This window comes from Diadema antillarum, unplaced genomic scaffold (assembly GCF_040938485.1).
Source record: "Diadema antillarum isolate AM-2024a unplaced genomic scaffold, OU_Dant_1.0 seq00000112_RagTag, whole genome shotgun sequence".
NCBI classification, from domain to species: domain Eukaryota; kingdom Metazoa; phylum Echinodermata; class Echinoidea; order Diadematoida; family Diadematidae; genus Diadema; species Diadema antillarum.
The window spans coordinates 588,280-601,749 of record NW_027271196.1 but is presented as its reverse complement, the minus strand read 5'-3'; the positions used below and the strand labels follow the sequence as shown (position 1 = coordinate 601,749).

Sequence of the window (13,470 nt, the reverse complement as noted above, 5' to 3'; positions counted from 1 at the left end):
AACATGTATTGCATTGCTAGACGGAAATGCGGCCTTGTAACGACTGATGTCGCTATGCCATTTCTGGCAACTTGGGAAAAATACGCGCCGTAGACATAAAGCCTATAATCGGCTGGTTTTGATACCTTGCCTTTAATCACAATTTTCAGTGTGATGACGTCATCAAAGTACAAAACAATGACATGGTCTTGAAAGACAAATGTTCAAAGTACAACACCTCAGTCGTCGTCATTACATACTATGATCGGTTTGACAAAGTCAACCTGCAAAATTTTGCTGCAGTCGAAGCAATGTGGTCTCCAACACACAAAAAAGAGGGATATGGCGTGTGTCTGTGTGTCTGTGTGTGTGTATAGGTGCGTTTATATACGAACGTGATTTCTACATGGACGAATATGTAATACAAAATTGAAGAAAAAAAGTAAAATAGCTAAGTATTTTGTTTCGTGATCTTGTGGGGTTCGAACCCGCAACCTCACGTCTCTGAGACGTCGCCTTTAACCTCTCGGCCATACGTCTCGGCGAGAAAATATGAGGAACGTAAACTTATGTATGTGAAAGCTGAATCGGGAATCGTTTTGTCCACATTCCATTCTCATTTTCAGTTTTAAACTGCAAAATTGTCAACCTGATGATGAGATTTCAAAAAATAAAATGCATGATTACTGAAGCTTATTGTCTCAGCTACAACATACTTAAGTTTCAGAGGAAATGAAGCAAAATCAGCTGAGATAAAGGTGCTTAAACGTTGTCAAGTCAATGCATGGTTTTAAAAAAAATCACCTCCCATAGACATAACACGTAAACTTGTCCGATTTTGCATCTTTACCTTTAATCACAATTTAAGGTATGATGACGTCATCAAATTTCAAAACCATGACTTGGACTTAAAAGGCAAATGTTCAAAGTACAACATATCTGAATTTGGGATAATATTGAGCTTAAACAACAGAGATACGAGCAAATGAATGTCAGAAACAGTACCTCAAAAAAATTAATTCCACTTTTTTGATTTCAGATGATGATATGATGACGTCATAATGTATTTAGGGAAATATTGATACTTGAAACGTTATTTTCAATTCATATGCTTTTGTAATATGCAATAAAAACATAGGGTCACCTGACGTTTTAAAGAGCTATGGCGAAATAAACAAAGACATGTTTTTCGCTATATTTCCACATAGACGCGAACACGAAATTTCAACTTTGACGCCAGTGCATTCCTTTGTTATAGGTCGAAATTGATCGGAAATCAATGGATATTGTTACTTAATGTATCAGGAATCCAAATCTGTCAAAAAATGTGCATTTTCATGTTGCTTACGCGCACTGCGCGCGGAAATGCGCGGACGGACGCGAACGCGCGGAACGCTTAAAATTGTCTGAAACTTCGAGATTTCCCATTGGGAAGTCGTTTTAAGCATTTAAAAACTTTGACGCGCGCGTAATGATGTCCTAGGTAATTAGCATTAAAAAGTAAGATAGAGCGTGACCTGAACTTTATGTCCAACGAAAATGATACAGAAATGACCTTTAGTTATGAAGTTATGATCGATTATGTAACATGGTCCGAAAATCACAAAATGGCGCCTAGATGACGTCATAGATATGTCACTGTCATGAAAACCTTATTGTGGCTAGATATTGTCATGAGACATGTTGACTGAAAATGTCATGTTATTCCGTCATGTCAATGTTGAGATATTCACGACACAAAATGTGCCAGAAAGAAAGAAGAATAAAAAGAAAGAAAGGAAGATTTTGACAAACACAATAGGTGATACGCTAAAAGCGTATCACCTAAAAAGAGAAATTTTGACAATCACAATAGGTGATACGCTGATAGCGTATCACCTAAATAATTGCCCCATCATTCTTCATACTTGGACCAGGTTTGGTAAAATTCCAGTAAATATTACTCAAGTTATCGCGTAAACGAAAGCGGACGGACGTACGGACGGACGTACGGACGTATGGACGAACGGACAACCCGAAAACATAATGCCTCCGGCACCACTTCGTGGTGGAGGCATAATAAAATGAATGTAAGACTGTACAAGGTATACTAAGTTAGAATTCAGTTTATCTGATGGGTATCAGTTATTTGCAGAATTTGATTCTGTGAATGTCAGCATTATCATCAGGTAAATAACAGATATTCCTCAGATACTTGAAGAGTTAAACCCAACAAAGTGATGATGTCATTTTTAAGTGTGTAATTGACAAATGATTAGCACTTTGAGTTGTGTGAAAGTTTGCATGGTGATGAATATGAGGAAGAGAGGTTTGTGGTAACACCATGTGTATGTAATCCTTAAAGGGGAAATCCAGACCAAATATAAGTCGTCTGATAAGAAAGAGTAAAATGTTATGAGTTCAACAGTATTAGTTTGATCAAAATAGGATGAAAAATAAGGAAGTTATGACATTTTGAAGTTTCACAATTTTTTTCTGGAAACAGTTCTTGAACGGTCAATATGAATATGCACATGGCAAAGTGAACACGTTATTCCCTCACAACTTACCATATAGCTTGTACATAAAATGTTGAAATTTCCAGTTTTTTACTCAAATGCAATTATGCCCGAGGCTCAAATCCTCATTTATCTAATCATCTGAAGTTAATTACTCAACCAGGAATAGCATCATCTTTCAGACTTCAATGACAGAAATATTGAATTTTCGTCATTTTTTTGTACATGATCACTGGAAAATTATGAGGTTATGCCATGGTTAGCTCACTCATTTGCATATTCATAACCACTATACATGAACTGTTTTGCAGAAATTAGCAAAACTTCAAAATGTCACAACTTCCTAATTTTTCATCTGATTTCAGACAAATTTTTACTGTTGAATGCATAAGATTTTACTCTTTTTTATCAGACTAACTTATATTTGGACTGGATTTCCCCTTTAAAAGCAAGGTTGGTTGGCAACAAAAGAACCTAGAAAGAGGAGAATCTAAGATGGAAGCTACAGTACGTTTTATAGCATTTTCAACATAATCCTGACACAACCAGTTCTGATATTACATGCAAATACAAGTATGCAAGTTGTAACAATATAGATGGGGCACTAATACGTCCTGTAATTGTCTCTTCATGAATAAGTTTCCTGTAGTTCCGGAGCACTGGTAGTAGTAGAAGTTAAAAAGAGAAAACTGTGTCTCACAAAATAATAACACTTGTTAGCAGTGATCATGATCATTATCACCAACATCCTACTGTGGCAGCACTGGAGAATTCTAATGTAATGATAACAGGGATGCCAAGTTCAAAACAATTTTATGAGTGAGATTTTCTTGACTCGGCATCTTGGCATGCGAATGTGCGCGCGAGCGACGGTGTGGGAGGGGTTTTTCCCCCCTGTGGCCTCCCACGGTAGGGAGCTTTTTCAATCTTTAGCTCATAATGGTGCGATCAGGTGCATACTTACGTGACTATTTCTTACTTATTTTGAAAGACAAAAGGGAAATATACCTTCATTTGCAACTATCACTTTAATCTTTTGAGCTGTGCTCATTATCATAGGCCCAAGTTGCAGACTTCGCACGATGCGTGAGAAAAATGGGTGCCATGCGTGAGATCGTGAGATGGCCCCTAAATGCTTGAGTCTCACGCAGAATGCGTGAGATGCGTGAGACTTGGTAGCTCTGTGATAATTGCAATCATAAGTAATAATTAAAAGAAAAGAACATGAAAAGAAAGACAAAGGAGTAGAATAAGAAAATGTAACTGACTTTAATGAGGTAATCATTCACGAATATTATATACCCTGTGCACTGAGGTCCAGAATATAAATTCTGCGATGGCTTGTTTGACAAAAATTAACTAGTCTGCAGAATTTGCCTTTCAAATGGAACACATTTATCATGGGAAAATGGGTGGTTCAAATTAATTCTCACCTGCAAACATTTATTATTTATAAGTTAAACTGATGACATGCAAATGTACAAAAGATGCTCACGTTGTGGCTCTGTACCAACATGGGGGTGGGGCTGATGGCCTCTAGAAAAAGTCTATTTGCAAGCAGGCGACAAGGCATCTGCGTGTTACAAAAATGGGAGCTCCTGCATTTGGTGGATATCTTTTGTACAAAATGTGCATTCTGTGTCTCGCGGAATCATTTTCTCTAAGACCCAGGACTTACAACAGCAAGGGAAAGACAACTTTCAAGTGTAAATACAACGGCATTGAAAGAAAAAGAACAACTACAATGTATTTTAGTTTTTTAAATGCAGTGTTTTACATGAAGCATACATTGTACAATGCTCCAGGTGATACATAGTCCAATGCATGCATTTTGTTTGTAGTGCAAGTATAAATTCAACTGAATTTGAATGAACACTGGGTGATTTGGTTTTGCACCAAATGACTTAAAGCTTTAGTGTCGGTATGCTGGTAGAATCATCTGTTATTATGACCAAACCAAAACTACACATACCACCTTTCTGCCATACTTGAATAACTAATATTAAATCACAATCAGCATGCAAGGCAACGTGTGGTTCTTTGTAAGGCCTGATCAATTAGAACTTGCACCACACTCAATATGCATGCGTGGGACTATCAATCCCCTGAAGAGTTATATGCTTTATACAGAATGCTGCATTTAACTTCAAAATTGAAATAGTCATTCTTCTTCTATCGATGTTATCGTACTAAAATTTGAAAGAGACTCTCTAAAACATTTGAAAGAAAATTTCCCTTGCTGTCACAAGTGCCAGGTCTGATAATGAAAAATATCCTACAGGACAAAACTACACATCTCATATGAGAAATCTCTACCGAATGCTGGAGCTCCCACAGGGTTTGCACGCAGATGCTTTGTCATCGATCTGCTCAAGGTTTAGACTTTCTTGAAATGGCACCAATGCCTTAAATGGCAAAACAGGAATTTCTGGTACGGTAGTTCATGGTATTTTTTTTAAAGTTTCCACCATACTGATAAAAATCATGAGATTGTGCCCTAGTGTACAGTACCTCACCTAGTAAATAAAACTTGCATTATACATTACATACAATACACAGAGGGCAGGGCATAAGGCTTGTACTCAATTTAAACCTATCAGTTTCTGGGTATAATTTTCTTCAGAAGTTGTTATCTTTTTCTCATCAAATTGGCAACTCTGAATGTCACTCCGGGTAACTACAACCGGAGGATTAAATAAAACTTTGAAACTTTGCATGCTTGAGACAGAAATATGAAGTGAAATTAAAGTATGTTGCCAATCTAAGGATCAGATATACACATAGCAATTTAGAGGCTACAGACTACTCTGAAATAATCCATGGCTCATTAAATTGGCAACTCTGAATCTCATTTTGGTATCCACATATGGAGGATTAAATGGAACTTTGAAAATTTGCATGCTTGAGACAAAAACACGAACTTGGATTAAACTTTGTTGCCAATTTATGGACCAGATATTCATGTACAAATTTAGAGGCTGCTGACTACTCTGTGACCAAAATAATCTATGGCTCATGACCAAACTAGGGCTCTTATATGCAAAAGTACTTATTTTACATTAAAAAAAAAAACTATTAACGAATGGTTTAAAAAAAAGAAAAAAAAGTGTGACTGCTCTTAAGCATAAACCCATAAATGACATATTAGGCACTATTCATTACTGCAGTGGATTCAACCTCTCGATATTTACAGGAGTTCATCAGGAAAGAGCCATGGGACAACATCAGACCTACATGTAATTCACTCTGCTGCAGTTAATCTGATTCAATGCAATAAGAACAGTGCAGGGTTGCAATGCATGTCAATACCAGTTAATGTTTATTTGTGAGCCGTATAGGATATCCAGGTTCCCCCCTTTAAGCAGTGTGCACACATACTGGCCCTGAATACGCCCACACAGTGCGTCAATACAGCCAGATGCCCGTTGGTTAAAAGACTTGCAACCCATCTATGTTCGACCCACAGACTTCTCATCTTTCCCTTCTTCTTCCTTACCCGCATCACTCATTCCTTTTCCTTCGTCAGAGAGAAAAAGAAAGAAAAAAAACATCAACAACATCCTGCATTAGAACAGATGCTACCAATCCGGAATCATTCTGGACAGATATAAACGAACATCAATCCCCATGCCATGATAACTTCTGGCACACTGACTACTTTCTCATTAATGCTAACAAGAATTAAATTTAGCACAATCGGCATTAATATGTGGACACCGAGCCCACAGACAGGGAATTGCTACCGCCAATAACATAAGATGCTCAATTCTGTACATCATGCTCGAAAATATTCCAGTGCTTGGAGAATGCTCAGACATAAGATGCTAAATTCTGTTCATCATGCTCGAAAATAGCCCAGTGTTGGGGGAATGCTCAGACTCGGGTCTGTGATGTCTCATGCATAATGTGCACGTACCCACTGCTTTGCCTTCATACACAGAATAATACAACTCGTACATCTATGCAAGTATGCTGCAAGCCGCAAAATGCAAATGTTTCTTGATTTCATACTCTCACTCATTATGGAGCAACACTAGCTGCCATCTAGCGAGAGGGAAGAAGGTCATAGATTGGTATGGATTCTGATTAGCCAAGAATGGAAATGACAATTAGATGAAGGCATTCCATTCAGTCAAGTTATATCTTGCCTAGCTAAAAAGGAGCATGTAAATCTTACCCTTATTGTGTTTAGATTTCTTTCTTCTTCTTCTTTTTTGAGTGTGTGTGTGTATTATAAGTTAAGATTGGCCTATAAGGTTCATTTCAAATTTTCTCTTTTGTGTCTTTTCAAAGTTTCTCACAGAAACCACATCTTCTGGCAAATTTATTAGCAAATAAACACACATTTTGAAACCTCATTTTAAAAAAAAATGACTAGTTATACAAGATATACTTTGTGCAGGGATTTCCAACATCCCTTCTCTAGCAAAAATTAGAATTCACAAAAAAGCAACAACAAAAAAGATTTGTCATTACACTTTTGCTAGTAAATAAATACAACCACCATGCAGTATACATTTAAGTGAAAGTACTAATAGGTCTATCCATCTATCTCGTTGTGAATTCCTCTCATTACAAATGCCATCGAAAATGGACCCACATCTGCAGGTGTATATACCATTACAAATTGCACTCTGATCTCATTTCCATGGAAATACTAATCCAGTGAGATAAGCAGATGGATTACTGTATTGTGTACTAAATCAGGATTGTCAAATTTCCCTCTCCCTCTCTCTTTCTCTCTCCCTCTCCCTCTCATTTTCTTTCCCTCCCATTTTTTCTCTCTTTTCCTCATTTTCTCTCCCATTTTTTTTCCATTTTCTTCCCCAATCCTCCATTAACTCTTTCTCAGTTTCCTTTTTTCTTTCCAATTTCCTCTCTTCTCTCCCATATGTTTATTCTTTCTTTCATATATTCTCTCTCCCCTTTGTATATTCTCTTTCATATATTCTCTCTCCCCTTTGTATATTCTCTTTCATATATTCTCTCTCCCCTATGTATGTTCTCTCTTTCATATTCTCTCTCCCGTATGTATATTTTCTCTTTGCTATTTTCTCTCTCTTTTCCATTTTTTTTCTTTCCTTCCTATTTTCTCTTTCTTTCCTTCCTATTTTCTCTCTCCCTCTTTCTTATTTTCTCTCCCTCTCTCCATCTCTCTCTCTCTCTCTCTCTTCCTGATTCTCTCTACTTGTCTATTTCTTTATCATTTTTAGATGTGTCACCACCTGATATTACTATGTACTATGTCTATCTATCTTTCTACATATATCGGCTGTATACATCATGTATTTCAAATTTTTGGCCACTATTACAGGTGGTCACAAAACAGGTTTTACTGCAGTGTATACAACATCATTATCGTACCATGATGTAGAGACTTCATGTAGCCCCGAGTCTGTCAGATAAAACACAGCAGCTAGACAATGATTCAAGGGTATCCTAATGCGAAAAAGACATTAACCCCATTTCCAAAATCCTCCAAAGAGCAATAACATTAAATCGGCAGATGCAAATTTCACATCAAATAAGCTACAGCACTCCCTTCGGCTGGTGAAGCAAATTGCCTGAATTGTTTTATGGGTCAAACATTTCACCTTCCCTGTGGGTGATTTTTTTTTCCAAAGTACTTTTTACTGGACTAGTCCCTGTATCATTTTCACCATGATTTTTTTATTTATACTTTTTTTTTGTCTTTCATCTAGCATAATCATTGATACTTAGTTTTAGTAGTCAATGTTGTGAATTGCCGTATAAATATTCTGGATAGTGTCTGCTACAGAATATACCTAAGTCAATAATAGAATACTTAGAAACAAATGTGCACACACCCACACACCCACACACATACACACAAACACCCACATACATACACACAAACAGCATAATGAAATAAACATCAAAACCTTGCTCTCGACTGCACACACAATGGTACACTATCGACAAACATTGTGGGCATGCTGGATTTGCAGTCATTTGTCAATTATGTGCTTTGACACATAAACAAAGATTATTTACATTGTTTTAACACATTCTCTTTTCCTTCTCTTTACCACATTGTCACATTTGATTAGATTTCGCCACTGGCACAGGTGAAATAATAAAACAGCTTATCATGCAATTAATTTCTGTTTTCACATAAATCACAACTTAGGAAAAAAAAATGTAATACAACTGAATATGCATCGTGTATATATACATGTACATACACACATGTCAAGGTATTACAGTACAGCAACACCTGTGATATCACTTTTCTACTTTTGATGTATAATTTTCTTCTACAAGAAAAATATGAGCAAGCATTGAGATGATCAATCGGTCAGAGCTGTTGTACTGCATAAGACACAGATTGTGCATATCAAAAGTGTCTTTTCATCAGCTCTCCACGTGGAAAAGTAATAGCAAAGAATATTGTGCAGAAGGAAGCAAATGAGACAGTATGTAATTGCATTGTTTGGGTGGAAGGTTATATTGACATTGCAGCAATACAAGAACGTGGATACAAGAAAACATAAAAAGAACAATTTCAATTTTGCTCTCTGTTTTGCTCTACTGTACAAAAAAATGGATATTCAAGAATACAGTAACAGGAAAAGGACAATTTCATGTTTGCTCTCTGTTGTTGTTGTTGTTGTTTTAACAATATTAGTATTATGGTCTATTTCTTAAGAGTGGCAATGTTTGTTATCAAATTTATTGCATCCCCTAAGGAGGTTCAAGGGCTGGAGTTCCAACTGGCTTTAATTATTTAAAGAGCTTTCAGTTTTCCATGCACACACAAAAGAATTTCACAGGTGCATGTGTGCCTTTGATGACCCAAGTTTGAAGCCGCCAGCTTTCTGAGAAATCTGAAGACTCATTTTGAGCTCTTCACATAATGTCTGGGATATTTTGCTTGTTTATTAATCAAGTGACATGAGATTTCACCAGATGATAAAACATATAAAACAAAAGTCAATCCTGTCCAGAAATATGTGCATAAGTATATATCAGAGGTGTTTCACGTGAAAGTATTTGAAACTCTACTTTCCTGGAAAGACACTTTTATCTCTTTGTCACTATAGTTCTGACAAATAAAATTGATGTAATGGTACAATCCTCAAATATAGTTCTTCACATATTAATATGTCAGATTAGTGCCCAGGCATGCACAGTTGAGTGATTTTTATTTTAATTTCATCATTTTTTATGCTATTTCTATACATGCATCCCCATGTCTTTACCATTGCACAATGCCCATCTTTCATAAGTAGGGAAGGCGAAAAGGAGCTACATACGTACGTACCATCATAAAGACATATCTTCCGTAGAAAGTGGTTAGTCATTATGCAATAAAAAACAAATCAACTGTCTTCCTACATCTACTTCAAATATTTTTGAGTGTCAGCTTCGAACATGGTTTCAAAGGAAATAAAACAGTTGTGACTCCATACACCTCCTTACTATACTTCCACCAGTCACAGTGTGTATATCAAATGTTGATATTTTCCTTCCTTGCCCATTTGTGACTCTTTTTTTTCCCAACATGTCTGAATTTTCTAACATTTGCATCTCGCTTCCTGATATATTTCTGAACTTTAGAGTGATGAAGGGAATGACCAGCCATAAGCAATAAACATCAACATCACTTTAGCAGGGGGCCAGGGTAGTCAATTCTAATACTGCGCAGGTGGTGTCCTGATTGCTGGACAAAATAGCGAAGGGCAGCGTGTGAGTCGGCCACTAAAAGGGTGTCCCGTTGGCCCGACTTGGGACAGCAAAACAAGGAGATATGACACCAGGGAGTCTGCTCGTGAAATGTCATCCAAAGCTCGCGGGCTTACTAAGTTTTTGCAGAGTCTTTCTGCAGCACAACATGCGAAGCACACGCTGAACATGAAATGTATAGAGACATTAAAAAATGTTTGGCAACATCCCACGAATAAGAATACATTAACAACCACGAAAAGGGCAAGACGGCATGACAACTTTTTTTTTTCTTTCTAAGGTCAAAGTAGGACTAAGGACTGAGGGAGAGAGAAAGGTTTCTTGACCTTTAAAAGCCAGAAAGGTGAGGTTTGCATGTAATTAATCTTTAGTGCTCATTCTCGCAAGAAGATTTTCCATTACTTTGATTTCACTGTCCAGCTTCATCTTAGTGGTAATGATATATAAATCCACATGAATAAAACAAAGCGTAACCAAATATTGGCACATGTTTATTTTCAGACTTGTTTCATCTCAGTGTGAAATATTCCACATCTAACTGTACTGCATTTGTGGGCATTTGATGGTGTGAACTTATGACACACATGTATTCTATGTCTAGGAAGAAATGTTATCTTAAGGTATATTTCAATGACCTGCTGACCCTTTCTCATGAGAAATGTATGCATTTGTTTAGAATGAATCATAAAATGACCTATACTATTGTCTCTTTCTTTACAAAGTCCACGGTCAAATACAAAGACTTCAGAAACTTTTGATGTCTGAAATTATGTCCATCATAATTTTATGACAATTTTAAAGTTCACAGGGGAAGATTCTGGCAAAACAAGTCTGAAACATGTTTGTGAGTTTGCTTTTCAGGTGTTGATCAATTGCTCAAAACAATTGTGGTTCGTGGTGCTTAGACTTGTATTGAACTATTCTATTACTTTCTTGTTTCAGGTCAAATGAAATGGAGAGAATTAGAGTTATAATCAACTTGTGATGCCTGACATGAATTTGTTCCATCATTTTTTTTCACCTACATTATATGTCAAATCAACACTAGTTTATTTCAACTTCAAAAATAGATGTTGAGCATTTTGATTCACAAACTTATTGACTGATAGCTTGACATGAAGAACACACAAACAAACACACAAACAAACACACACACGCACACACACACACACACACACACACACACACACATGTTTGATGTATGATCATTCATCACAATGGCACATGGTAGCTTTGGAGGGGGAATAAATGACTGCAGTTGAGGTCTTGTTCTTGGTGTCTGGCTACAACACGGTGCAGATGAGTCTCAACAAAAGTAGCTCACACAATACAACCAGCAGATAGAGCAATTAAGAAGATGGTAGACAAAGGAGGACCACAACAAGTGTACACTGAATGAAAAAAAAAAATGAAGATACAGACTTTCTTTTTTTCTCTTAGGTATTGAACAATCTATTATGAGCAGAATGACAACTCTTTTAGATCATGCAACATGGCACAAGAGACAATCAAGTAATTTGATTCAACAAGTTGCGCATGCACATACTTGTACACAAATATAAAAGTGTATCAAAGATGATATTTCAAGATACAAGTAAATTAAATAACAGTTAAGCAAGTACACGCTGTTCCACCACTGTTTGCCCAATTGGTAGTAAGTTAGCATTTGCATGACTGGCACACACAAGGTCACGCTAAAGAATCTTTCCCAATTAATACATACACTGTACAACATAACACTTGTAAATAAATCATCTGATATACATACTGTAGGAGCACAGGATTACAGTTGTAGTTCAGCCAACAGACAGTTGTACATTGTATGTATACTGTGGCACTGATTGATTGAGACAAAAATCTTAATCAAAGAATGTTTCCTTATTGATATTGTTTGATTATATCTATTGTCACGTTTGTTTCATTTTAACTGATTGCTATCATACATTGTATGACTGTAAACAAAAATGCAAGAGATATTAATCATATATTACTCCATCATATGCAAAACTTATATTTCATAACTGAATTATTCACTATTCTCTTGCACACACATACACACACAAAATAAAATGTAGGCATACATGTAGTAAAATTACAAAATTACATCAGGACGTTGATATAAAATACACGTAGCATTGTCATTGTTCACATCTGAAAATTTCAATCTTAAGATGCCATGATGTCAGAGCACAGAGCTTTTGCTGTGACAGAGAAAATATGAGACAATGAAACGCAATGGAAAGTACAGGTATGAACACACCATTGATTCATGCAGTGTGGTGGGCATGGGGACGCATCACTGTGCTACATAGAAGATTCACACTCTTGCCTTGTAGTCGTTAAAGTGCTTGAACATGGACACTGCCATCGATCTGGCCATTTAGTTGGAGGACAGTCCCGCGGATAATTTTCGTGTGTGAATGGGGTACACGAGAGTTACCCTTCCGATGGAGACAGAATGAAAATCCAAACAAAGGGGGAAAAACAAGAGATAGTGTTAGTAATAGTTGTTAGTATGTTATCTACACCTGATGTGAACTCACCTACAACTGTATTCCACACACAGCAGTGGATGCAGAGAAGAAATATGACACAGACTATAAAACACACAAGCAGACTCACATAGTATACTTTAGTCGTTTTCACATCAGCCCGATGTTTCGAAATAGCACGCTATTTTGCTGACTATTTTCTGCGAAAAATATCTCGAGCTTGGATTTTTATCGGGCTGATGTGAAAACGCCTATTGAGTCCATGTCTTAAAACACAGCAAACTTTCATCTACACAATGTACAATTATATTCATAGGTATCAGCTAATTACCCGTTGAAGACTAGTCTGAGTATACTCTGGAAGGTGTATATGGGGAATGCATGTTGTAGCAAAATTAGTACCCAGCGGGTTAAGAAACTGCCAATCCATACACTCACACACATAGTACAAGCATCAATAAAAAAATACGCTCAAGTATGGTATGCAGGTACAGTATGCACTGCAAAAAATGGAAAGTTTCATAGTGTGGAAATTGTACAGCCATAGCACATTTCATGCAACATGAAACTAGCGCAAAAAGTAAAAACACATGAACTCTTTGCTTGTTGTATATATGTAACACTACTCTTCATTTTAATTCTGCAGAATTAAAAACATGCAAAATTCATCTTACTCGACAAAAGAGTGAAAAAAAATTGCTCAAATTTATTCTCACATTAAAAAAAAATTTTTTTATTGTACAATTCTCTTAAAGGGACTGTACAGTTCTGGTTGAGGTGAGGATTTAGCTTTT

The 13,470-nt window shown here is 36.6% G+C and overlaps 1 protein-coding gene across 1 annotated transcript in view; it reads right to left on the bottom strand.

The window, feature by feature from the left end:
* Positions 1–13,470, bottom strand: part of LOC139727036 (endothelin-converting enzyme homolog) — a 182,199-nt gene that overhangs the window by 127,102 nt on the left and 41,627 nt on the right. The window contains exon 2 of the mRNA XM_071638016.1: positions 12,514–12,625. Coding sequence (XP_071494117.1) covers positions 12,514–12,564 — 51 coding nt within the window. The 5' untranslated portion in view covers positions 12,565–12,625. The remainder of the gene's footprint in view (positions 1–12,513; positions 12,626–13,470) is intronic.